Source organism: Carassius gibelio, chromosome A25 (assembly GCF_023724105.1).
Source record: "Carassius gibelio isolate Cgi1373 ecotype wild population from Czech Republic chromosome A25, carGib1.2-hapl.c, whole genome shotgun sequence".
Lineage (NCBI taxonomy): Eukaryota > Metazoa > Chordata > Actinopteri > Cypriniformes > Cyprinidae > Carassius > Carassius gibelio.
The window spans coordinates 8,593,139-8,618,445 of NC_068395.1; the positions used below are offsets into that span (position 1 = coordinate 8,593,139).

At 38.2% G+C, this 25,307-nt stretch overlaps 3 protein-coding genes across 7 annotated transcripts in view; all 3 read left to right on the forward strand.

Moving 5' to 3' along the window:
* The first annotated feature begins 187 nt into the window (after positions 1-187).
* On the forward strand, positions 188-3,132 carry LOC127946867 (protein FAM3C). 4 transcript variants are annotated; one of them, XM_052543687.1, is made up of 11 exons: positions 188-318; positions 630-694; positions 773-811; positions 1,329-1,430; positions 1,541-1,600; positions 1,687-1,801; positions 1,913-1,971; positions 2,186-2,236; positions 2,333-2,417; positions 2,506-2,632; positions 2,718-3,132. In XM_052543687.1, exons 2-11 carry the CDS (start codon positions 676-678, stop codon positions 2,802-2,804), a joined length of 744 nt encoding a protein of 247 aa, XP_052399647.1. In that variant the 5' UTR covers positions 188-318; positions 630-675; the 3' UTR covers positions 2,805-3,132. The 4 variants fall into 4 exon arrangements, with proteins under 4 accessions (XP_052399647.1, XP_052399649.1, XP_052399648.1 ...); XM_052543689.1 differs by lacking the exon at positions 773-811; XM_052543688.1 differs by lacking the exons at positions 188-318; positions 773-811 and having other exon boundaries at positions 354-694.
* Positions 3,133-3,268: 136 nt separating this feature from the next.
* On the forward strand, positions 3,269-6,663 carry LOC127946866 (E3 ubiquitin-protein ligase Hakai-like). 2 transcript variants are annotated; one of them, XM_052543684.1, is made up of 6 exons: positions 3,269-3,382; positions 3,958-4,116; positions 4,364-4,464; positions 4,608-4,691; positions 4,796-4,869; positions 5,407-6,663. In XM_052543684.1, the coding sequence occupies exons 1-6, from the start codon at positions 3,286-3,288 to the stop codon at positions 6,359-6,361; spliced, it is 1,470 nt and encodes a 489-aa protein (XP_052399644.1). In that variant the 5' UTR covers positions 3,269-3,285; the 3' UTR covers positions 6,362-6,663. The 2 variants fall into 2 exon arrangements, with proteins under 2 accessions (XP_052399644.1, XP_052399645.1); XM_052543685.1 differs by having other exon boundaries at positions 5,422-6,663.
* A 1,544-nt stretch (positions 6,664-8,207) lies between these two features.
* Positions 8,208-25,307, forward strand: part of LOC127946868 (cadherin EGF LAG seven-pass G-type receptor 1) — a 44,386-nt gene continuing 27,286 nt past the window's right edge. The window contains exons 1-3 of the mRNA XM_052543690.1: positions 8,208-11,838; positions 20,366-21,004; positions 24,424-24,646. Of these exons, the coding sequence (XP_052399650.1) occupies positions 8,355-11,838; positions 20,366-21,004; positions 24,424-24,646 (4,346 nt within the window). The 5' untranslated portion in view covers positions 8,208-8,354. The remainder of the gene's footprint in view (positions 11,839-20,365; positions 21,005-24,423; positions 24,647-25,307) is intronic.

A 25,307-nucleotide genomic window follows, 5' to 3' on the forward strand; every position in this document is an offset into this window, starting at 1 on the left:
TAAAATGATTTTACTCAAACTGGCTGAAAAACATAAATTGAGTCATTAGTAATATGATTTAATGGTTTATCAATTTTGACCACAAGGTGGCATTGTTACCAAATTGATGTGGTGTGCTCAGTTTGATGCTGTGCTCCTGTAGTCGATACCGCCATCTAGCGGTTTGGCTGCCGAACAACAGACACACCAATGCAGAACTACAAACGCAAACAGCGGCGAGGCTACGGCGTCCGCAAACGGACAACTGTGTTTAGCATAGTAATTCCTTTTAAATAATACATGTCATGGACATGCGAAGGGAATTGTTCTTCTAAATGAGTAGGGTATATTCTATTATACTACTTTTTAGTATAATGTCTAGACTACTTCTGTTTATTTTCTCAATATTTTATTTAAAAGTAGTCAGGAAAGAAAGCATGCAAACATACTTATTCGCATGCAAGCTGACAAACTAGAAAAACAAGTTAACCAAGTTAGACAGTCATTAGTCAGCCTAGCCGTCTAAAGTCAAGGGCAATTTCAATACATGAGATCAGCAAGGACAACGCTGAACACATTTTTAAAGACATATATTGATCCAATGATGCATTGCTAATGTGATGTGTTGAAAAACCTTTATTTCTTCAAAGTGGATGTACAGCTGGCGTGAGGAGAACAGAGCCTAACAATTCAGTCATGATATACATGCGAAGAGGTTTGTTTTCCTCCTTTTCGATTTTTCTCTCCTTTTTTCCTCTCTTTTTTATGTCTATGTTTACATTTTTATTTCTAGTTGGTCCCCTTGTGCTACATAACAGACAGAGAGGCAAAAGTAAGTTATGTTTTTGAAGACATGTTAAATGTCTCCTTCAGAAGCAGAGCAGTGTTTTATTTCTTGGTTTCATTGTCTTGTATCACAATGCAGTTCCATTCAAACTGGAGAGTGACACCCAATGCAAATGTCTACTTTGCATAGTTGACAGAAAAATTATTATTGTCAGATCTCAAAGTTGTTTGTGATGCCACATCCCTGTTAAATAGACTTCATATCATAAATTTTTGTTGTATTAGGTATATGTTCCTGTCTGCTTAAACTGGTTGAACTGGTTTTGTCACATGGTAGCTGTATTATTACTGCTCCAAAGGTTATCTACAAGATCTAACCAGCTCAGGTTGATCTCAGGTCTGTCTATCAATGACCAACATGATCCGAAACCATCAAAAACTGTAACATGTCTTTAAATAGTCTTTACTGAACTCATCCTATTAGGACATTAAATCTACAACCAAAGATGAATATTACTGTATAATGAGAATTAAATATAATCACAATTAAATTGCTTTCACAGGAAAATTGAGATTCGTTTTCATGGTGGCTGCCCTCATAATATCGGTATGCCTTGTCCTCAAACTCCTGCTGGATCCTGAACTAACATTATCAGATTTAGTAGGTGAGTTATAGTATAAAGGAGTATTTTATGTAAGTATGTGTGTTTGTATGTATATTCGTTTTTTATAGTTTTTACTCATGAACTATAATATACTTTTTTGTAAAAACCAGAAAGGTCATTGGGGGGAGCAGCTTCTGACCAGTTGAAACCTGATAATCATAAAGATGATGGTAAGCATTTATTGAACAATCTGGTTTGGTACAGTGTAAAAAAAATAGGATAAACAATTAAATGTCTGTTTCTTTATGTATATCAGGTCCTAAAGGCAAATGTGGCCTTCCAAAACCATGTCCTGAAAATAATTATACCTTTAAGATGTACAGCGGCGCAACGAGCATCATTGGACCACGAATATGCTTTGAGGGGAAAATGTAAAGGCTTTAAGTTGTCAAATTTACAATCTGTGCTTTTAGTCAATAATTAAATGAATGCCATAAGTGCTGTTTAACAGAATTTAAACTAGTTCTGCCATTTTGGTTTAGGATAATAGAGAAAGAAACACGAGGAAATCGACAAGGAATTAATATTGCTGTTATCAATGGTAAGTATGTTGGCTTTTTTATTATTATTTTGTTTGTGTGCATGTTTTTCTTTTTGGATAACTTAAAAAAAAATATTTGTATCTTTTTATTAATTTGTATAACATAATATTTGTAAATATTTTGTAGAAATATTGAAAGTTATTGTTCACTGTTCTCATCGATATAAATGGTCATTTTTACCATTTCTTGTTTACTTATTCATACAACATTCAGAAAAAACGGGTGAACACATTAAAACTGGCATCTTCAATATGTGGAACGGAAGTATGTTGTATCTTTCATTTACTACACCATGTTGTTAATTGTTAATACTGATGTGCATTTTCAGTTCACATGTATGTAATCTTTTGTTGCTGACAGAGGTTGAGGAGCTGATAGAGTTTCTGAAGTCAATTGAGGATGGTTCTCTTGTGCTGATTGCCACTTTTGATGATCCAGCCACAAAGTAGAGTAGAATTTCTGTCTCTAGTTCCATCATGTATGTATCGTGGTGTTGTCTCATCATGCCATCATTTATGATTCCTTTATTATAGACTTAATGATGAAGCAAGGACACTCTTTGCAGAGCTTGGCAGTTCATATATTTCCCAGCTGAAATTCAGAGATAACTGGGTCTTTGTGGGAGGAAAGAAAACCAAAACCAATATCTCTTTTGAGCAGGTAATGCCATTTTTATGCCATAATTTTATACAATGAAAATATTTCTCAGGTCTATAAAGTTCTTTCCCTTTTTTGTCTTTTTCAGCACATAAAGAATGACAGGGAAACCAATAAGTACGAAGGCTGGCCAGAAATTATTGAGATGGAAGGTTGCATACCTCGAATAGACTGAATTTTCCTACGGCGCAATTTGTTCTGCTAAATAATGCCTTTTAAATCAGGCACCAAGCTGAGCCACAATTCATTTCTAATGAGTTACATGATACTTTGGACTGTCTTGAATATAGAGTCATTCATTTTTGGCCAGAGGTTATCCTGGGCTTTTATAATATTATATACTATATAAAAACATTTTTTTTATATTGTTATATAGTAAATATATTTGGTTATTTTTATTTTATTTTTTTTTGTCTGGGTATTTTTATCATTGTAAGTGTTAAAAATGTTAATTAACGTTGATATTTGTATGTTCTATTTGTGATATTAAATGGTTGTTTGGATTGTCTGTGTTCTTTATTAATCGTTGTTAAATTTTGCAAGTGTTTTCCAGTGTGTGCTTTTTTCACCACTTTTGGTGAGTATTGGTGAAGCTAATTAAAGCGCCGTGTGTGTGTGTGTGTGTTTGACAAAACAGTAATTAAGAAAAACATATTATGCGTAAATTGTACGCAACGTTGAACCCCCAACCACACGAAGCCACTCCCATCAGTTCAAAGCAGGATGCACAGCGACAAGACATGGACCAAAGTGGTAAGCTACAAGCTAATGTAACTAAGTATTTTACTGTAGCTTTACGTTTTAAGTTCCTGAACTGTTTCTGAGTGAAAGGTAACCGGCTGCCAATAAAGCCGCTAGCCTTTGGTGTCATTTATCCGTTTGTGTGTGTTGGTAGTAAACGCATTTATTGGATGTAGTTATCCGACTAGCCGATGACATGACCAAGTAACGTTAGAGGAGCGCCCGTCCGGTGTGTGGCAGATTCAAATAAACGCAGAAACATACACATTAGAGCCCCAAAAATATTGCTTAAACACTGTTATACTCATTGGTTACTTTGTGTATAAGCGTTATAGTTAAGACTAACGTTTACTCTGCACTTGCTCATGAAGTTACCCTTTTTTGCTTCTCCACTTTCTATTGAGCTCTGTATGTATGTTTTACTGTATGTTTTAATAAATTTGTCCGTTTCCTCCTTTTATGAAGTGTTCATTTTTAATTTGTAATGTAGTTCTTAATTTTGTAGACTGTATAATGTATCAGTAACCTAATATTGTGCTTGTTAATGAAGATCAATTATTAATGATTTCTTCTGTATGCTTTCCCAGACAATGACCTTCAAGGAACTGATGGTTCGGGATTCCTTGGAGGTCTTGATGTACGCAGACAGATCCCAATCAAGTTACTATCAAAGCAGACGGAAAGAGGCAAGCTGCCCGCCCGACCTCAGCGTCCCAACACTAGATTGCCCTCAAAAACTGAAGAAGGTTGGTGTGCTGAAGAACAGTGAATAAAGAATGTTTTCTTCTTGCTCACACTAACTTACACGTATATCTGATGGGTTTTCACATCCCTGTTTATTTGGAGTATAATCAATTAAGTGATTTTGAGTCAGAAATGCCAATAAATCACATTTTTGCTATTTGAATAAAGCCATAAATATATATCAGTATATAGGCCTTTATGTAGATGTTTTGTTTTTCTTTATTTATGATCTTTTTTTGTGATCTTCAGAGCCTTTCAGCTATAACCAAGAGGAAAGATTTGAGTGTAAGTCTGGAGATGCTTATGGAAAACAGCGCAGATTCCCTCAGCCAATCTTCTGGGATTATAAGGTTACACATTTATCATCTAATAATTACTACAAATTAGAAAATGTTTTTAACAGTAATTTTGTAAGAAAGCTAATATTTATTACATTATTTAAATATACAATATTTTAGCATACTTATAATAAGTGAGATGTTTTTTTCAACAGCTTAACTTGGTAGGAGTAAAAGATGACACTCCAGCTCATTTTTGTGACAAGTGTGGTCTGCCAATAAAGATCTATGGGCGAATGGTAAGTAGGATGTTCAAGTCCGTAAAACACTCTTTGTAATGCTGGAGATCTTTCATTGAGAGAGAAAAAGCAAAAAGAAAAAGAAAACGTCTCGTTTCCCTCAGATTCCCTGTAAGCATGTCTTCTGCTATGACTGTGCAGTTCACTATGAGAAGAAATGTGACAAGATGTGCCCTGGGTGAGTTTTCTTTTTAACAGTTTGTTTAAAGTCAGCTTGAAATGGAAGTTATGGTAGTGTTTTCTTCCCTATTGTGATGTATATCTGAGTGGAATGAGAAAAAATGTAGGGTGGGACTTGATTTAGAATTCAACCCTTGCACGTCAGGGTAAAAATGCTCACTTCACAAGATCTCACAATGTGTTTTAATTAGTCTGTTGTGTACTAATCTTAATTGTCAATCATTAAGTAAACGTATACCTAATTTTAATCAGGCATCTTAGTCCCAAGATGACCTGTATATACTTCCATTATTTTATAATCAAAAAGAAAAAATTAAATGATAATTGCTTAGTTAGAAGTTACTATATTTATACCAATAAATGATGTGTATTTGTACTGATATTGTCCAGAAACTTTGCCTGGGGGGGTTTCTGAACTTCTGAAGGGCAATGTGAATAGCAGGTTTTTTCTTAATATAAATATCTCCAGATCTAAATGGAAATCAGAGTGATATGTGTATCTAAGTCCACTTCCCCTACTAAATCTTAAGTTCAGTTTGTCCCTCTACAGCTGCTCAGACCTGGTCCAGCGCATCGAACAGTGCCAGCGCGGTTCCCTCTTCATGTGCAGCAGTGTGCAAGGCTGCAAACGCACCTACCTCTCACAGCGAGACCTGCAGGCCCACATCAACCATCGCCACATGAGGGCCAGCAAGACCGGATCCTCTCGCCCGGATCCACCACACCCGGCGCTGGCCTCCAACTCACCAGACCGCTTCCGATTGCCGCCACCTCCTCACCTGGCTAAAACACACCCTCTCGTTCCTCCCCCACTGCAAGGCCACGATACCTACAACCATCCACCTCCAACCTCTCCCTCTGATCTGGGACCCTCCCCGCGGCCTCTCCCCCCGGAAACCTTCCGAATCGCCACAGTGACTACACGTAAGCATAGCAACCTCATCACAGTGCCCATTTATGATGACTCCAGGAGCTCCGGCCCCTGCCCCCATGAGCCACATCCACAGACCCCTCCTGGCCCGCCTCCACACCATCACCCTGGTGATTACGCCAGCCAACCATTGGTGTCCCATCCGCATCATATCATGACTCCACCACAACAACAACATTACGGGCCTCCGCCGCCTCTGAGCATCCCCATTCAGCACCCACCACAAGGCTCAGCCACACCTCACATTGTTTACAACCAGCCACCTCCCATGTCAACACCACCTCCACCCGGACACATCATCAGCCAGTTGCCACCCTACATGAATCACCCTCCACCTGGTCCGATTCCCCCGGTCAGTGCACACCACTACAACCTAAACTCAATGCCACAGGACCAAAGCACTCTAAGCCCACCTTTTACCCAACCGGGTGCCATGAGCCCAGGGATGTGGCCCAATCCCCATGGCCCTCATCCTTCCCGTATGCAGGGGCCGCCACCACAGGGACAGATGCCAGGGCCTCATCACCCCGACCAGTCACGATATAGACCCTATTACTAGTAGTATCCCAGCTTTGTTGGCTCCTTCAGACCGTTTGACCATAGATGGTTAACCATATCTCATCAGAAACAACACTAAACTGTCTGAGCTGTTTGTCTTTACTGATAACTTAATATGATGATCTCCATTACTGTCAATTTTGTACTCATGTCCTGCATTCAAGGAGGTTCCATGGAAGAAGAATAGTTGAGTGAAAAAAAAAAAAAACTACTTTTTTTTAGTTAATAATTTAACTGAATTTTGTTTTAAACATTTACTTAAAGTTTTACCCAACAACTGCAATAAATGAAACTTGAATTCTATTTAGATTTTTGGTTTGACATTCATTACTTTTGGGCACAAATATTTAAGCTAGTTAAAGGGATAACATGCCTAAAATGTTTTATTCTGTCATTTACTCACCCTCGTGTTATTCAAACCTGTATGGCTATTTTATTATGTGGAATGCAAACTAAGATATTCAGGAGATATTTTGGTAGAACTTTCGTTTTTGGTGAACTATCCCTTGAATAATTGTAATTTGGGTTCATAAAGGCTGGAATACATTGCATGACTTTTGCACCAATTTACAGGCTAGACGAGTACACCAAAGATATCAGACATTATTTTGAGCTGATTTTAGAACACATTTAGTCATAGATCTCCTGATAATGAGACGCATGTTATTACATATTATTTCTTAATACTCTGAAAATGTATATTCCTTTTAAATTATTTTACCCCCCTTATCAAACATGATTTGATGTGTAATGTCTCCAGAAAGTTAAGGAACAGGTATATCAAATAAATGATTTTAGATCTTTTTCTCAGAACTAATTTAACTGATTTAGCCATTTTCCCCCAAGTTACTTTCGGACAAGTTATCTCAGAGTCATTTGGCATCAAGTAAGTTTCTCTCAAGTTCTGACTAGTAGACTAACCACAGCCGTAATTAATCACATTAAACTATGGACATCTTCTGCTAATGTTCCTTTTTTCTTCATTTTTTGGTAACAGTCTATTGTTTTATATTTTATGAACTGAAAACAAATTGTGTTATATTTTCTTACTGTGTGCTATTTAACTTTAAAATAATAGTCAGTCTGTTTGGGATGTTATTTAATACCATGTGATTCATACATTCTAAGGTGTGGCAAATTCTTTTTGTGGCCTCTGTATGCAAACCTAAAGATGTACGGTAGATAGAGGTGGTGAGAGTTGTTACTAAATAACTAAAGTCTCCACAAGGGGGCGTACAGTACATAACCAAGACTAACCCTATATCACTTCTACTATCAAACCAAACCCTGTTTCCTATTGTGAGTGTAAATTCCATTTCATGTAGTTTTATAGTTTCCTAGGGATACACAAATGTATTTCAGCACGTTTTCACTGTTCAAGGAAATCAGATCATTTAACAGAGGAAAAAGTAAGTCGAAAATAGAGGGATATTTTATGTAATATTAAATGTTTTAGAAAAATCTAATTTTTAAATATTGTGAAGAAGGTTGTACAACAGTAAGTTGAAATGTAGGCTTCAACTTGGTTATAATAAAATATTTAAATGATTATGGAAATTCGAAAAACACACAAGTAGTTATTTGTGTCTATTTATTTTTTTTACTTTTTTTCTTGTGTCAGTATTTAGAAATACATTATAGCCCTTTACACTTAGAGGGGTGTAAAAAGTTTACAACTTTTAGTGGTTTACATTTAAATTTAAAACATTGTTCTTTAATGGCCAAGAATGTAAGCTTTTCGGTTGAGCTCATTGGATATTTCAAAATCACAATGCAGTGGGTCCATGCAAATTGTTGTGGGAGGGGAGAGAGAAGATTCCTCTTAGTATTCATTCAAACTTATCAGTGCAGCTCTCTGGTCCCTGCTGATCTGCACACAAAAACATGCCTTGACCCAATGTGCAATTCCACGTTACAGGAATGGTTGGAATTTTGCGGACCGCAGTCGTTCTGGATCGTTTGGACTAATATTCCAAATGAGATGCGCGTGAGCCATGGAATTACCAGTGATATGGATGTGCTTTGGATTACTTATTCATCTCCCACCGTTTGAGTGCTTGGATTTACATCTGTCGGGATCTCTCCATCCTGGTGCAACACTGGCAAATGTATCAATCGGACCAGAATGGACGTACAGAATCGACAGAAATCTCACAGATAAGTCTTTACGACACTTTCTGAAGATCGGGAGAAGTGATGGGCTACTATCGGTCGCGCGCAAAGTTGACTGCACTCGTCTACCGAGAAATCCCGTGCGACTGTATTTGCAGATTAAATCACTGCATTCTGTAAACTTTATACTGCTTCATTTCAATACATTCGTGCATGGTCAGAACTGCTTCATCAAATACAAAAGAAAAAATCTTAATCCAGATGCCTATATGTATCTATCCACTGGGTATGAAACATGTTTGTCTTTGGATTCCTTACCCGTGAAGATTTACGAACATTTGCCTGTGTCCATGCGGAATTCCCAAATGTTTCGCGGTAGGTGCGTGGAGAAACACCAACGGCAAGTTATCTCCCTAACGAGCGCGAGCCTCTGTTTTCCTCATAAGCATCGAAATGAGGCAAATTTGCTTTGTTTAATGCCTAATTCACTAAATAGCTCTTTATTTGTAGATGTGAAGTTACATTTACGAAGAGAACACACTCGAAGTGAATTAGACCCGTGGGCTAAACGTCAAAAAAGAAACGTGAACTCCGCTCCTCAGTTTCAGCTCCCAAACTACCAGGTATCAGTGCCAGAGAACGAGCCCTCGGGAACGCGCGTCATTACGCTCAAAGCGTTCGACGCCGATGACGGAGACGCCGGTGTTATCGAATACGATATGGAAGCTCTTTTTGACAGCCGCTCTAACAATTTATTTCAAATTAACCCTGAGACGGGCGGTATAACTACTCTACAGCCTCTAGACAGGGAAGTTAAAGACACGCATGTGTTTAAAGTTACTGCTACTGATAAGGGAACCCCTAAAAGATTAGCTATAGCGTACCTAACTATTACAGTCAGTGATACAAACGACCACGCGCCGGTTTTCGAACAGAATGAGTATAGGGTTAGTATTCGAGAAAATGTTGAAGTAGGCTTTGAAGTGATGACTATTAGGGCTACAGATGGAGACGCCCCCTCTAATGCCAATATGATTTATACGATTGTGAACGATGATGAGGTGAATACTTACTTTGAAATTGATCCAAGGAATGGGTTGGTCAAAACCAGAGTCAGACCAGACAGAGAGATCAAATCCCAGTATAGACTTTTTGTTGAAGCTAATGACCAGGGCAGAGAGCCCGGTCCACGTACTGCCACAGCCACGATGCACATTTTTATAGAGGACGAGAATGATAACTACCCTCAGTTCAGTGAGAAGCGATATGTTGTTCAAGTTCCTGAAAACATAGCCGTGAACTCTCAGGTGGCTGTGGTGAAGGCTACTGATAAAGATGCTGGAAATAATGCGAAAGTACATTACAGCATCATCAATGGGAATATAAAGGGACAGTTTTACATACACTCCCCTACGGGAGTCATTGATGTTATCAGCCCTCTAGATTATGAGATGATAAGAGAGTACACACTCAGAGTGAAAGCTCAAGATGGAGGACGGCCACCTCTTATTAATGGCACCGGTATGGTTGTGATCCAAGTGTTGGATGTTAATGATAATGCCCCCATGTTTGTCAGCACACCCTTCCAAGCCTCAGTGTTAGAAAATGTTCCTGTAGGTTACTCCGTGTTACACATCCAAGCTATCGATGCTGATTCAGGTGACAATGCTCATTTGGAATACAAACTGACCGAAACATCAGATAGTTTTCCGTTTATTATCAACAACAACACCGGATGGATTACGGTTAGTGCTGAGCTGGACAGGGAGACTACAGAGTTGTACAATTTTGGTGTTGAGGCCAGAGACCGTGGGGTTCCTACAATGTCATCTTCAGCGAGTGTAAGTGTCACTCTACTAGACGTAAACGACAATGTCCCAACCTTCACACAGCACTTGTATAACCTAAAAGTCAATGAGGATGCAGTTGTGGGCACAGCTGTGCTTATGGTCACTGCTGTAGACAGGGATGTAAACAGTGTGGTCACATACCAGATATCTAGTGGGAACACACGGAACAGGTTTGCCATCACCAGCCAGAATGGAGGGGGACTTATTACTTTAGCGCTACCTCTGGACTATAAGCAGGAACGGCAGTATCTCCTAACAATCACTGCCTCAGATGGTACACGCCAAGACACAGCTCAAGTCTTCATTAATGTGACTGATGCCAACACCCATCGACCAGTATTTCAAAGTGCTAACTACCAGGTTTTAGTGAGCGAGGATCGACCTGTAGGCTCCACTGTCGTGATCATCAGTGCCACTGATGAAGACACTGGTGAAAATGCCCGGATCACTTATGTAATGGAGGAAAATGTGCCACAGTTCAAGATTCATCCTGACACTGGTGCCATCACGACACAGATTGAAATCGACTATGAAGATCAGGCATCCTACACGTTAGCCATCATTGCCCGAGACAACGGCATCCCACAGAAATCAGACACAACCTATGTAGAGATCATCATTCTTGATGCCAATGACAACGCACCCCAGTTCCTTCGTGACATCTACCAGGCAACAGTGTTTGAGGATGCTCCAGTATACACTAGTGTACTCCAGGTATTTGCTTCAGACAGGGACTCGGGATCTAACGGTCGACTCAGCTATACCTTTCAGGGAGGGGATGATGGTGAGGGAGACTTTTTTATTGAGACTTACTCTGGGATCATTAGAACGGCCCGCAAGCTTGACAGGGAAAACGTTGCAGTGTATAGCCTCAAGGCGTTTGCGGTGGACAAAGGAGTGCCCCCTCTCAAAGCAGCTGTGGACATTCATGTGTCCGTGCTGGACATAAACGACAATGCCCCTGTGTTTGAGAAGGATGAATTGTACTTTTACGTAGAGGAAAACAGTGCAGTAGGATCCACTCTTGCTCATGTAAGTGCCACAGACCCAGATGAAGGTACCAATGCCCAGATCCTCTACCAGATTGTAGAGGGCAATATTCCTGAAGTCTTCCAGCTCGACATCTTTAGCGGAGATCTAATTGCCCTTACTGACCTAGACTTTGAGACCAAGATGGAGTATGTAATAGTGGTCCAGGCCACTTCCGCCCCACTTGTCAGCCGGGCCACTGTACATGTCCTCCTAGTAGATGTCAATGACAATGTCCCCATTCTACAAGATTTTGAGATCATTTTCAACAACTACATCACCAATAAGTCCAGCAGCTTTCCCACAGGAGTTATCGGGAAGGTGCCTGCTCGTGATCCAGATGTGTCTGACAAGCTCCTCTACACATTTGTTGAGGGAAATGATCTCAACCTGCTGATTCTCAACCAAGACACTGGGGAGCTAAAGCTGAGTAAGGACTTGGATAACAACAGGCAGCTCGAAGCCACAATGAGGGTGACGGTCTCAGGTGAGACTCACGTTATGCACATGATACCACATTATTTGGCCACAGTTTCTCATGTGAAAAGCAGTTCATTATTTGGATTGTGTTCAGTAGTTGAGTGATTTCCAAAATCTGCGTTGCCTTTCCATGGTAGAAGAGCACTTTATTCTTTTCACACTGTGTTAATTGGTTTTCTTTAATAGTCTTGGTGATAGTGATCTGCCTTCTTGTATGCTGTCTGGTGTGCTCTTCTCTTCTCCTGGGTTATGAGTTCCTGAATCCTTAAGTTATTTTTATAGTTTTACTGTGTCTCTTTACATCCTCAGTAATATTTGTTGGCACTCCTTAGTTAGCATATCCATGGCAAAAATGATCACGCTTAAAGTTATTTATTTGCAGCCATTCTGAAGTGGCCATCAGTTTATACATTCTAATATGCAATATATTATTCAGTGAATATGAGGTTGTTTTTAAAGCCTGCTGACACCACAGAGTGAAAAATAAATAAATAAATAAATTCCCACAATACCTCATAATCACAATTTTATTTCTCCCAGTTGTGGACTTGATGTGTCACTTGACAAAATGTGACCTTACATACCAATGTGATTTGTTTTATTTACCAATTTGACTTTATATCTTACAACTGCAACTTTATATTTAATAATGTGATGTGAGCTTTTTAACTGCTGGACTTTTTAAACTCTTTTTATAGTCTCTACCCCACAGCAGCTGTGGTTTGATAGAAAGATTTAATGATGCCTAAATTGCTTCTCCTCAGCCATTTTCATATTAACTGTTGCTGATCTTTCCCAACATTCCACAGATCCTTACATTCTTGAACGTATTCCCATTAAAAACTGTCATGCACATGCATGAATAAAAGTTAGTCAGCCCTTCTCCCTTTCAATCTCGGACAAATCAAATGTCATTCTTACCTGTCAGGTTAGTTCATTTCATGTACATTTTCCTCGGAGCCAAATCCAGTGTTTCAACAAGATATCACGTGATAACAGGATTAGAAATGATGTCCATGTAGTGATAGCTTTTCATATATTCATAGTGATAAAACTTGTTTGTATCTTAGAAGATGTCACATATGACAAAAAAAATGTTGGGGATTAATTGAAGATCCTTTAAAACTCCTGTGTATTCTAGGTACATGTAGATTTTGTTTTGTGTTGTTTTGGTTATTTTTCTTTAATTGTTTACACAGCTTACAGAGAATCAGGATCAGCCAGATAGCAACGATGTGTTTCCAGTGAGACACTGACACTTTAATTTGATTCTCAGAATGTTATGTGTAGCTGCTTAGTGGGGAGACAAATAACTTCCTAGTACACTAGTGTACTAGTGTACAAGTGACAATACAGGGAGACAGTACAGGGAGAACACGAACATTTCTCAGAGCAGCGTATGATTAATAAAAGGTATATATTGTAAACACACACACTCACACACACTGATGCAAAGCGTGTGGCGCACACATTACTCCAGTTAATGCCAGCGCATATATCTTTATCCTTGTTTCGGCACATTTTAAATCACTGTGTATGGAATCTTTATCTCATACCAGCATTCCAAAGCATCTAAATCATGCAGGGAATCTGTGAACTTTTCAAGGAAAAGTATAGAGATCAAGCTGTCAGGTCACTTTTAATGCTGACAAGGACCAGGATTAATTTCCGTGCTGGTTTATGGAGGATAGTGCTGATTTGGTACCTGTTTTAGTGGTGCACCAAAACATGCTGGTCTGGCAGCTTGGCTAGACCAGATGGTCCAAGAAAATCTTGCTGGTAAAGCTATAGTTAAAAACCCTAAAGTGGGGAGTCGGACCAGCATCTAAATGACAACATATGCTGTCTTTTCAACCGGCTAACTTGCATTAAGCAAGCTGATCTCCTTCTAAATCCTCTAGTAATGGAACCGAAGCACCCCATTGGGTTTCCTCATGGACGTTCTCTGAAGGAAGTCTGAGAAAAAGAGTTTTGAAAAGCTCTGCCTCTCCGTTGTTGTTGCCACGGAGAAGGGGGGAGCATTGTGGTGCTCTTATGTGTTTTGCGCCAAGCTGGGGGTTGAAGCACGGGCCCCTTTTGTGAAGTGGGGTGAGAAGGAGGGTAGGGGGTGAAATGTGGGGGGGCTTCTTAAATTCGAGGAGGAGGGAGGCATTGTCCACATGCAGATTTCTGTCAGTGAAGACAAAGCTGTTTGTGTGTCGAGACCTTAAAGGAAGGACACTGCTGAAAGAAGAGAGAGGTTTTTTTTGCACTCACTTGGTGTCTGTCTGGTGAAAGAGCAGAGATCAGACATGGACTAGAACAGCAACTGCAAAACTTGTCATTTATGCACAGTGTGTTGTGACTGGTGGTCCTGCATGACAGTAAATCAGTATTCTCGATCACATCACTTGCCTGAAGCAGACTCTTATATCAAAAGACAGTGCTTGGTAATGATTGCAGAGTTGAGTTACTCATAAATAGAGCTTGGAGTTATCTGTTCTTATTTTTTGTAGATGCAAGCGGTTGCTACTGGACACCAAAGACTGTTTAACAAAGAGTCAGGAATGGTGTATGCAGGTTTTCATTGGACTGCACGAGTACAAAGGGCAAACTGGGCATTATCTTCTCTAGGGCTAAAGCTTTGCTACTGAATTCCTTCTTATGAAATGAAATGAAATGATGATGCAATGCAGGCCAATTCTTTATTCCAGCTTAAGAAATGTATACAATTATTACAGCTCAACCAATCCACTGTTTCAAAGCTGCTGACCCAAAAACAAATCAGCATTTGCACAAGCTCATGTTGTTCCAAACCTGTATGATTCAAACCATTCCATTCAACCATTCAAAGTTTTAGGCCTGTAAGGTTTATTATTATTATTATTATTATTTATTATTTAAAGAAATGAAGTCCCTTTTTTTTGCATGGATTGATTAAAAGTGACAGCAAAAATTTGTACTTTGCTAATCAGATTTCTATCTCATAATAAATGCTGTTCTTTTGTATTTGAATCCTGAAAATAATTATCATGGTTTCCACAACAATATTATTATAACATTTTTATTTTAATTTTTTGCTGTATATTTGTTTAAATAAATGCAGCCTCATGACTTTCAGAGACTTCTTTAAAAAAATCTTACTGGCCCCAAATATTTCAGAGCTTTCAAATATTAACATTTGACATTTGATAACTTTTTGAGAAATTTAAGAGCCTATTGATCTATAATATTTTGGTCTGTTCTTCACACAAAGCTTATAGTATAACTTCAGAGGCCGTTTTGAGTTCCACAGAAGAATGAAAATGGGTTTGAAATGACATGAAAATAATGAAATGATTGACTATTCCTTTAAATTTTGATTTTAAACCACACTCAAGCAACTACCAATGAGCTCATCTAATGCATGGTGAAAGCTTCCGGTTATTTGGTTGTTTCTGCATTTTTGAATAAAGGCTTTTAAAGTCTATAAGTTATTCATATTTTATATGCGTGCTTCGAATCTTGAAGACCTCCTATAGATATTGCATAACCAAGCAGGAGCACCTTCACATGTCTCTTGGGCTTGGAGGACATTAACAGGGCTGCCCATAAAATCCACACCTTGCAGGGTTCCATTTCTGTATGTGCTTGGAGGGATCAAATCAGAACTGGCACCAATGATGTTAACAAGAATCACCACAGATGCATGAGAGAGGCCGGCCGAGGTATGGTCTCCATTATCAGCCACTTAGTCCATGCATTATGTGGAAAGAGACTTTGCTCATTAACTTCTCAAAGTGCAACTTAACACAAGCCATGCCAGAGCTAAAGCTTTGAATAGGCCTTAAAAAGGAATGTAGGGCTTAACTGGAGGATAGCAGTGTGAAATAAGAGGCAAACAAACAAACAAATTATTGAAAGAGCAACATAGAATATTTATGTGGCATGCTGTCGATGACCACGGGTGAAAGAAAGTCTTTTAGAAACAAACAAATATTGTGTTTAAAATAAGGATGTACAATATATTTGCAGCATATTAATTAGCAAACTTTTTTTTTGATTTTCACCTCAGAATTATGAGTATTATTATTATGGCATAGTTTTGTCTTTTTATTTCATAATTTTTACTTTCTGTCACGTTTGTGACTTTATTTCAATTTTGACTTTTAAAATTATAATTCTGATTTGTTATGTAATAATTTGTGACCTTTTTATCTCATAATCATATCTTAATTTTTTTGTAATTACAACTTTTTGTCTCATAACTATGATTTTATCTTATACTTTAAATATTTTATATCATATTTGATGTTATAATTTTAACTCATGATTTACAATTTTGATGTTTTGTTATCATTTCAACTTTTTGTCATAATTTGTGACTTCATCCCAATTTAGATTTTTTTATATAATTATTTCAACTTTTTATATTATAGTTCCAACCTGGTAGGTCATAATTTAGAATTTTTATTCTCATAATTATTGTGACTAAATACCTCATTCCAACTTTTTTATCATAATTTTTACTTTTTACCAATTTGGATTTTTTATATAATTATTTTGAATCTTTTATTATAACTCTGATTTGTTATATCAGAATTTTTGACATTCTCATATTTCCAACCTTTTCATATAATAATAGTCTTTTTATCTCATGCTTATGACTTGACATGTCAAAAAAATTATGATTTACAGTTTTAGCTCTTATGAATTTGACATAAGTAATTTTTTCCTTTTGTCATAATTATAACTTTATCTCAGTTTCAACTTTGAACTCTTACTGTGCTGTAATGTCTCATAATTAGGATTTAGTATCTTTTCTTAGGATTTGATTTTTTCAGAGGGGCACAGCTCTGCCCTCAATGCCTTGTTCACTCAGTAGGCCGTCTCTCTCAGCTGTGCCTATTGTGCGACAGGCACCAGTTGGCTTGGCTTCGCACATATTTAGGTCAGCTATCAGCCGTGATGGGCCACTGCTGGTGAAGCTGGACATGTGTCTTGGCGTTGGCTAACGGATGCTTTGGCAGGAGATTTTTGTCTGTCTCTGCTACTGTTGCACCATCCCACTGCCAATCAGCTGTCTGTGTTCCCACAAGCTTTTTGAGGAGTGTTTAAGGATGGCTGAAAAGAGACAAATAAGTCTTATGTGTTTATATTTTATTTTGCATTCTCACCCCATGGCACTCCATATTTAAAGCATTAGATCATCCAGAAATGCCAGTTCTGTCATTGTTTACGCATCCTCATGCTGATCCAAACTCACATGGCTTTCTTTCTTCCATGGAACACAAAAGAAGAGGTTTAGGACAATGTTCAAGTTGGTATTTTCCATAAAATCAACAATAAATGCAGTCCAGCCGTGTCTGCATATTTTAAGTCTATTTTATTTCATATTAATTGTTTTAGTGTTGGGTAAGTTACTCTAAAAATAATTAATTACTGCTTACTAATTGCATCAGCAGTTTCTAAATCCTATTTCAACCTCGGTCAGCTGAACAATACAAGGATAGACATGAAACTGCTCAGTTAATTCTTTTAAGTAATAATTTTAATTAAATAAATTATCATTGAACTGACCAAATGTGTGATATACAGTATTTGGTATGAAACATTACTTGGATGCATCACTCCTGGTGTAAACAGGGATCCCGTTCTCTTGAAAATTTCCTATAATTTATACGAGATGGCAAAAAAGAAAAAAAAAGAAAACATGTAACCCAAACTAACATATCCATGATTTTGATAGGAGGAAAAAAAGTTTTATGTTGTATTTTTCGTATTAGCAAAGTTGCATGATATGATACAGTTTTACCATTTTAACCGAAGGTTTGTTGAAAGAAACTTTGAGACTCAAATTTTATTCACATCATCCACATAATTGGTTACCAGTTGGTAACCAGGAAACAGAGGTTGACATCATTTATAGGATAGTTTAACAATTAGATGATATCTTCTAAATTTCCCACTGTGTGTTTGTTTGCAGGCCAGCTCCTGTTAGTGTAGAGTAAGTGTCTTTAGAGTGTCTAAATTACACTGAACATTCATCTTTGCACAGATTGTTTGGTCTTTTCCCTTGGAAGACACCGTCCCGAAAAGCTGCCCTTTATGTTTGCCTTCGTCCCCAGATTCTTTGAAAAGACAACTGAACATGACACTTGCTCTTTACAGAGGCTGTAAATGCTTTCACAGCTCAGTGGTCCTACAAAGGAGTCTGTTGCCAAGTAAAAATGTGACCATTTCAACCTAGTTTACTTTACAAGTGCCATAATCTCTGCCATCAGTTTTGAGGGATTCGATGAAGCTGGGCTTCCTGTGGCGCAGATGCTTTTCCATTTAAAACAGTTCAGTTCTTCACTTTGTTTTCTTGCTCAGCAAACTCTAGAATCAGTTGGTACAGTTTATGCTCAGGACCACCCACACTTGTGTATAATATTTGTATTAACACAATGATTCCTATTTGATCATATAGACAGTTTTTGGAGTTTCCTTCAGGCGATCCAAGATCACATCTGTGGGTCGCTCTTTTATTTGTGGGACACTTTTTTTTCTGGCAGGAAATACTAGGAAGTACAAGTACAAGGAACAGTTTTAACAGTCAGTTAACATGTCTATGCAGTTTTAATGTTTGATTTAAAAGACATTTTCATGACTTCTTTATGATGCACATTTTGGTAGTGAAAATAAATTATAATGTCTGGATAAATTATCATGTCTCTGCGAATGAACTATGATGCATTTACAGCAGTAGGGCTTTCTTCAAATTCTGTTTAGGGAAGATTTTAAGTTCTTGGATAAGTTTTCATCAGCACTTTATTGTAAAGTGTCTCTGTAATATTTTATAATATGCCAGAGTGTTTGTTATGCTTTAGTAGCACTTACTGGTAAGAGAATCTATGGAGAGGGAGACACTTAATGCATTTCAGAGTGGGATTTTAATGCAGACAGAAACCAAGAAACCACTTAGCTTATACATTACTGCTGCCTTCTCAGTATAAGCATCAGATTTCTGGCATGCAAAAGTCTAGTAAAGTTTACTAAGCATATTTAAAAGAAACATAGTTTCGTAGTTTATGGGATTATTGAGTATTATGAACACAATGGAACAGGATATGGCCTGTTATTCAGCCGTTTCCCTTGCAGAAAATGTCTGCTTGTGGGAAAATTATGATTATTATGTGACAAATTTGTGATTTGCCAAGGTTGCAAGTTTGCCAGAATTTCAATACAATTTAAAGTTAGGAAATTATTTTCAGGCTGTGAAACAACTACAAATAAGAATGGAATAAATAGCATAATATATGGTTAATTAAGTAAATAAGGTGTCAAAATATTTTAATCTACAGTAAAAAAGATTTTAAAAAAAACTTTGATTTGCTATATTGTGTTATAATGAGAATAAAAATGGTCATGTTTGTTAAACTGAATTGTTTCAATGGTGCAGCACATCACAGTGCAAAACATTTAATTGAGTGTATATGCGTGGCGTTTTTGGATGTGTCTGCAAATGTGTGTGCGTGCAAGAGAGAAACTCCTTGTTGTGTCTACAACTGCGTGTTTGTCTTATCTGACAGTATGTGAAAGGACAGTGTAACAGAGTGGAAACATGTCCTCATTGTCCTGCAATTATAGCTCTCTTCATTCACATGACAGAGGGGCCCTTTACACTAGGAGCAAGAGAAAACACTTGACCTTGAACAATACCTGTCAAACTAAAGGATAGAGCAAATGTGACACAGCGGCCAGATGTACAACAAAACACTTAAAGACGCTTTTGCTCTGCCAATCAGTGATGACTAAGTGGGGATGAATGAAAAGGTGTTGTTTTTTGTTTCTCTTTTCAAAGGACCCACCACTAACTAACTAGATAAATATAAAAATAAATGTTGTTAATAATATTAACAATTATCATCATCATATTTATTTATTTATTTATTGGTAGTATTAGTAGTATCATTACCATTAATAATGCTAAAAATAATGTTAATGTTAATAATAACAACACTAGTAATAATGATAATATTTGATAATGATTTCTAATTTTTGTAAACATATTTTATAGTATCAGATATATTTAAATCAAATATTGTATACAACTTGTATTAAAAAAAGAAAAAATCTTAGTATTTTTTCCTTGAAAATTATAATATTAACAACAATAGTAATCATTAATTTTTTTGTTTGTTTGTTTATAAGTAATAATAATAATACACTGCAATATTTTCACAGTATCAGTAATATAAAAAAAAAAAAAACTAACTAAAAAAAACTGATAATCAACACCTCTCCAAACCAAACTTTTCAAACTTATTTTTCATTTTGTGTTCTTATCTGATGCATTGCTTGACAGGAAGTTGGTTGTATTGCTGTTCAAACAGTGTGTAAAATGATCACACATCTGTGAAGGTCGAAATGCTTGATGAACAATCACAGAATTTAGTTCCATGTTCCAGCATGTTCTTAAAGTTCATCTCACTCACAAGAATGTAAACTTACCACCTGCCAGCCCCTGCCATACCATTCATTTCAGTTTAAACATTTACCAAGTCCCTCAATGTGCCTTTGTGTCTTCACAGATGGCCTCCACCAGGTCTCGGCCCTCTGCACCCTACGGGTGACCATCATCACTGACGACATGTTGACGAACAGCATCACTGTTCGTCTGGAGAACATGTCTCAGGAGCGTTTCCTCTCCCCTCTGCTCTCACTCTTCACCGAAGGTGTAGCCGCGGTGCTGTCCACCAGTCCTGATGGTGTCTTCGTCTTCAACGTCCAAAATGACACAGACGTTAGCGGCAGCATTCTCAACGTCACTTTCTCAGCCCTGCTTCCGGGTGGAGCTCCGGGACGTTATTTCCCATCAGAGGAGCTGCAGGAGCAGCTGTACCTGAACCGTACGTTGTTGACACTGATCTCGACCCAGCGTGTCCTGCCGTTTGATGATAATATCTGTCTGCGTGAACCCTGTGAAAACTACATGAAGTGCGTAGCTGTTCTGAAGTTTGACAGTACAGCTCCCTTTGTGGCTTCCAACACGGTTCTTTTCCGGCCCATACACCCCGTTAACGGGTTACGGTGTAGATGTCCTGATGGTTTCACTGGAGACTACTGTGAGACGGAGGTGGACCTTTGTTACTCAGGCCCGTGTCAGAATAATGGGAAGTGCCACAGTCGAGAGGGGGGATACACCTGTGAGTGCCCGCAAGATTTTACAGGTCAGTATCTGGTCATCATGTCTGTCTATCTGTCTATCTATCTATCTATCTATCTATCTATCTATCTATCTATCTATCTATCTATCTATCTATCTATCTATCTATCTATCTGTCTGTCTGTCTGTCTGTCTGTCTGTCTGTCTGTCTGTCTGGTCTGTCTGTCTGTCTGTCTGTCTGTCTGTCTGTCTGCCTGTAGGTCTGTCTGTCTGTCTGTCTGTCTGCCTGTAGGTCTGTCTGTCTGTCTGTCTGTCTGTCTGTCTGGTCTGTCTGTCTGTCTGTCTGTCTGTCTGTCTGTCTGTCTGCCTGTAGGTCTGTCTGTCTGTAGGTCTGTCTGTCTGCCTGTAGGTCTGTCTGTCTGTAGGTCTGTCTGTCTGTCTGTCTGCCTGTCTGTCTGCCTGTAGGTCTGTCTGTCTGTCTGGTCTGTCTGTCTGTCTGTCTGTCTGTCTGTCTGTCTGTAGGTCTGTCTGTCTGTCTGTAGGTCTGTCTGTCTGTCTGTAGGTCTGTCTGTCTGTCTGTCTGTCTGTCTGTAGGTCTGTCTGTCTGTCTGTCTGTCTGTCTGTAGGTCTGTCTGTCTGTCTGTCTGTAGGTCTGTCTTTCTATCTATCTATTGGTCTGTTTGTCTATCTATCTGTATGTCTGACTCTATGTCTGTCTTCTATCTATTTATCTATTGGTCTGTTTGGCTATCTGTCTGAGTTGCAATTATTTATCCCGTTGGCTCCCTAAATTCAGCTCAAGTTTAGCCATTTAACTTGGATTTAGACCCCCTTCTTAATTCAAGTCTGAATGGTGCACAATTTTGTACCCAATTCATTATCTGCCGAGTGAAAATTTCTTAGTCTTATAACTTAGTCATTCATGTTAAAAAAAGTGTTGACATTTAATACTTATCCCTAATAATGAGGTGTTTGTACGGATAGTTGATTGCAAATTGGTTGCAAATTGTCCTCTTCTCAGTTGCTCAGACTCGTGAGAGCATCATTAGTTTTGCTTCTGTCATAACTTGACACTCTTGGGGGAAGGAATTATCCTGTGTAAGTTTGACAGCAGGAATGGCATCCAGACCCTCAGTCCCAAGGTTCAGTGTCCCCGCACTGGATCATTCACTTTGACAGCTTCTGTCTGTTTGTCAGCTCAGGTTTCTGGACTACAGTAAAGAGTAGTGAACCTCTGCCCTCTCAAGCCCACAGGTAGTATGTGGTCATAACTAGAGGTGTTGACAGTGGCCTCTGTAGTTCCTCTCATGGGTTTCTCTCATTACAGAGTAATGTATCCCTGTAATTCCTTCGAAATGAGGGATTATCTGACTGACATTTGGACCATTACCTCTTTGGAACTCTTTTGTGTGTCCCAGACGACATAGTTCCTTTGGCCCAGATCTTGTCAAGGTAATGGCAGGTACACAAGGGTGTTCACACTGAACTGGCTAGGAATCAGAGGTACAGGATTACAAGTGCAACAAGGTAAAGTCCTCCAGGCAAACCTCAGATGTTTGTTCTTAGGCTATTGCGTTTGTCAGCATGGTGATGGATTTTCGAGGAGATTGTTATCAGCATGTCTCTGTGTCCTGTGCGGATATTTCCATCTCAGGTGAAAGCAAACCGCACATGTCTTGATACACACAAAGTCCAAAATAATACACGGAAAGTGACATATATAAGTAAAAATTGGCTGTGTAGAACAAAATAAACACTTTACACATGGGTATATGATCTAAGGCACACAAACCATCTAGTTTTAATAACTTTTCGTCAGTGGAAAATTTGTCCTCAGAAGTTTATTTTTAGATGTGGTGAAAATGTTTATGTATATGAAGCTGCAGATAACACAATAATGTAATATTTGCCACAAATATGATATACATTTTTTTTAATAACTCTTTGATAGTTGTCTTTTTTCTCTTTTTCTTTTTGGAAAATTAAAATTAAATTAAAATATTTTATTGCTAAATATTATTTTATGGCTCGAAAGCAATATTTATTTAGTATCTATCTATCTATCTATCTATCTATCTATCTATCTATCTATCTATCTATCTTGACAAACCTTTCTTGTTTTGTTAAAAATTATAGTTCATTCTGGTATGATTATAGAATTGTTTTGAATGTTAAATATTTTTAATTCTACTTTACATTCCAAATTGAATTACAATAGCGTGTACTAATTTTAATTATACTTATTAACTATTATTATTATTATTATTATTTACTATTTTATTTATTTATTAATTTTTTTGTCCCTCTATATGCACACACACACACACACACACACACACACACATACATGACAACAGTGCTAAAAAACACTGCTTTTCTCCTTTCATGAATTTTATCAAAATTTGATCAAATGCCCTAAACACAATCTCGTAATTGTATATTGTGATGAATATCAAATGAACCCTCTGGCAAACATCTACCTGTAACAATGTGAATGATGTCACTTTTGCTAGCGGCATCTTCCAATAGCGAGTCGTCATCGGTTCACCCCACATCTCATGTCACGTTACAAGAGACTAGCGGAGCATGACGGGTGTCTTACAGACCACCAGGACTACTTCATTGTTCTTCTGTTGCTTGGCTGTGGTCCTGCTTCTTTAGAGTATGAACAAAGGTTAGTCTGGGTCAATGAGCAAAGCGGCCTGCCAGGAATCACTAAGCAAAGAGGACATGGTGCTCAATGGTCTCTCTGAAGCCTTCCCGTTTAGACAGAACTGGAAGCCATTGTCCTGTTGGGACTAAAACTAAGCTCACTGAAGTGATTGGGTTAGAAGGTTGGGTTAAGAGAACAAGTTTCCAATTATTATCTGAAATTGAGTTCCACGGCTGAATTGCACTCAGTATGTGTCAGTGGATGTTTGAAATGTGGGTTTATTACCTTAATTTGCATGACTGGAATGAGAGCTTTTTACAGTCTTGACAATAAAGGTTCTTTATTGACATTGATAGTTCCATGATGAGCCTATAAAGGGGAGCCTGCAGAGTTTATTTCCAACAATGCTCCAACACACATACCATGTAGTTTTCAAATAAGCTTGAAGGACTTGATTATTTGGATCCGGTGCGTTTAATTAGGGTTGAAGCTAAACTCTGTAGGGCTGTGGCCCTCCAGGAATTAAGTTTGACACCCCTGTTCTAGCGCATCCCATTAGAACCGTCGTTATTAATAATGTAATCTGATCATTCAGAAGTCAGATTGACAGTACAGGCAAAAAACCTTTTAAACTTAAAAACTTGTTCCTGTGGCTCAAGTGGTAGAGCATTGCATTAGCAGCGCAAGGTTGTGGGTTCGATTCCCAAGGAGCACATGTTAGGTAAAAAATGTTAGCATTCTAGGTATTCAACATTAGCACTTCTCACTTTTTTCAGTAAGTGTTAAAAGTAGTTTGTTTTAATGACATGTCTTGGGTATTGTCTTTTCAGGAGAGCGCTGTGAGGTGAACGTGCGCTCAGGCCGTTGTGTTCCTGGTGTGTGTAAGAATGGAGGCAGGTGTGTGGACCTGCTGGTGGGAGGTTTCCTGTGCCAGTGTCCTGACGGCGAGTACGAGAAGCCCTATTGCGAGATGACCACACGCAGCTTCCCTGGCCAGTCCTTCATTACCTTCAGAAGCCTGAGGCAAAGATTCCACTTCACCCTCTCCTTTACGTAAGTAAACCCTCCAGAGTTACTCCATCCATCAGTTTATCCACCCACCCATCCAAAAATAAATAAATAAATGAAATAATTTTATTTGAAAAACGATTAAAATAAAAAGAAGCTAGGCTTAATCAATAAAAGACAAAATGTTATTAATATAATGATATTTTATTATAACATTTTATACTTAACATTTAAGTTACATTTTGTTATTTGGTTTTTTTTCTATTTAGTTTTTATATATTTTACTGTATGACGTGTTTAGTTAATGACAATTATTCTCATGCAAACCTTGAGCAGTTGTGTCCTGGGAAAATGTCGTGCAGAGAAACAATTTTCTAAGGGTAAACACCTGTTTAATCTTCTCACTTTCCCATAATGGCATTAATTAATTACCATGTAACCGATCTAGCAAATTAAACACTTTTGCATACCACCCACAAATGTTCTTCTCATGGCAAACATGGAAACAGGATGCGGAGTGTGGTGAGGCATCTTTGTTCATACTTCCTGTGAGTCTGCCCCTTTGCCATGTGCTATCTGACACCTCTCCCTGCAAAAATCCCAGGTGCCCGCACCACAGGGCCAACTGAGATACCAGAGGTTGGCAAACATCAGAGTATCAGTTTCCCCCGTCCATTACAGCGTCATTACCTCTAGCTGTGTCTTT